At 68.8% G+C, this 576-nt stretch overlaps 1 protein-coding gene across 1 annotated transcript in view; it reads right to left on the bottom strand.

Annotated features, from left to right (window-relative positions):
- AMER2 (APC membrane recruitment protein 2) overlaps nt 1-279 on the bottom strand; it is a 14,496-nt gene extending 14,217 nt beyond the window's left edge. Inside the window, exon 1 of the mRNA XM_040267259.1 lies at nt 4-279. Coding sequence (XP_040123193.1) covers nt 4-279 — 276 coding nt within the window. The remainder of the gene's footprint in view (nt 1-3) is intronic.
- Between the last annotated feature and the right edge of the window lie 297 nt (nt 280-576).

Genomic DNA, 576 nt, shown 5'->3' with positions numbered 1-576 from the left:
CACCAGCCCCGCCGGCCCCGCGCCCTTGCCGTCCCCTTTGTGTTTGACCCCGAAGATGCTGGGCATCGCGCCGCCCGGCTTCCTCTTCTTGAACAGTTTGAAGGCGGCCTTGTTGATCTTCCCCGACGGCGGCTCGGCGGCCGGCGGCTCGGCAGCGCGATCACAATGCAAGTCCATCTCTACCGCGAGGGTCCCAGCCGCGGCCCGCGCCTTCCTCCCGCAGCCCCCCGCGGCCGCGCGCCCGCCGCTGACAGCCGCGCCGCGCCCGCCCGTCTCCATGGCGACGCGAGCAGCCCGGCGTCAGCGCGGCCCGCGCCCGCCCGCGGTCACCCGCGCTCTGCATCCGCCTGCAGAGCGCAGAGAGGGCCGTCTCCCCTCCCGCCGGGGCTTATATAACGCCCTAACCCACTTCGCGGCCGGCTCGGCTTTGTGCCGCGGCTTTTTTGCGGCAGAGCCGCAAGCTGATTGCAGAAATTAAAGGCCCGTAATCTCGGAATGCAAATTCCATCCAGTCTCACCCACCTTCAGATTCCTCCTCCCGGCTGGCTGTTTCCAGAAGCCCAGTCCGAGGATCAA

This window comes from Oryx dammah, unplaced genomic scaffold (genome assembly GCF_014754425.2).
Source record: "Oryx dammah isolate SB20612 unplaced genomic scaffold, SCBI_Odam_1.1 HiC_scaffold_24, whole genome shotgun sequence".
In the NCBI taxonomy this organism is placed as follows: Eukaryota; Metazoa; Chordata; class Mammalia; order Artiodactyla; family Bovidae; genus Oryx; species Oryx dammah.
Note: the sequence above shows the minus strand (reverse complement) of the source record. Positions and strands in the feature narration are given on the sequence as shown.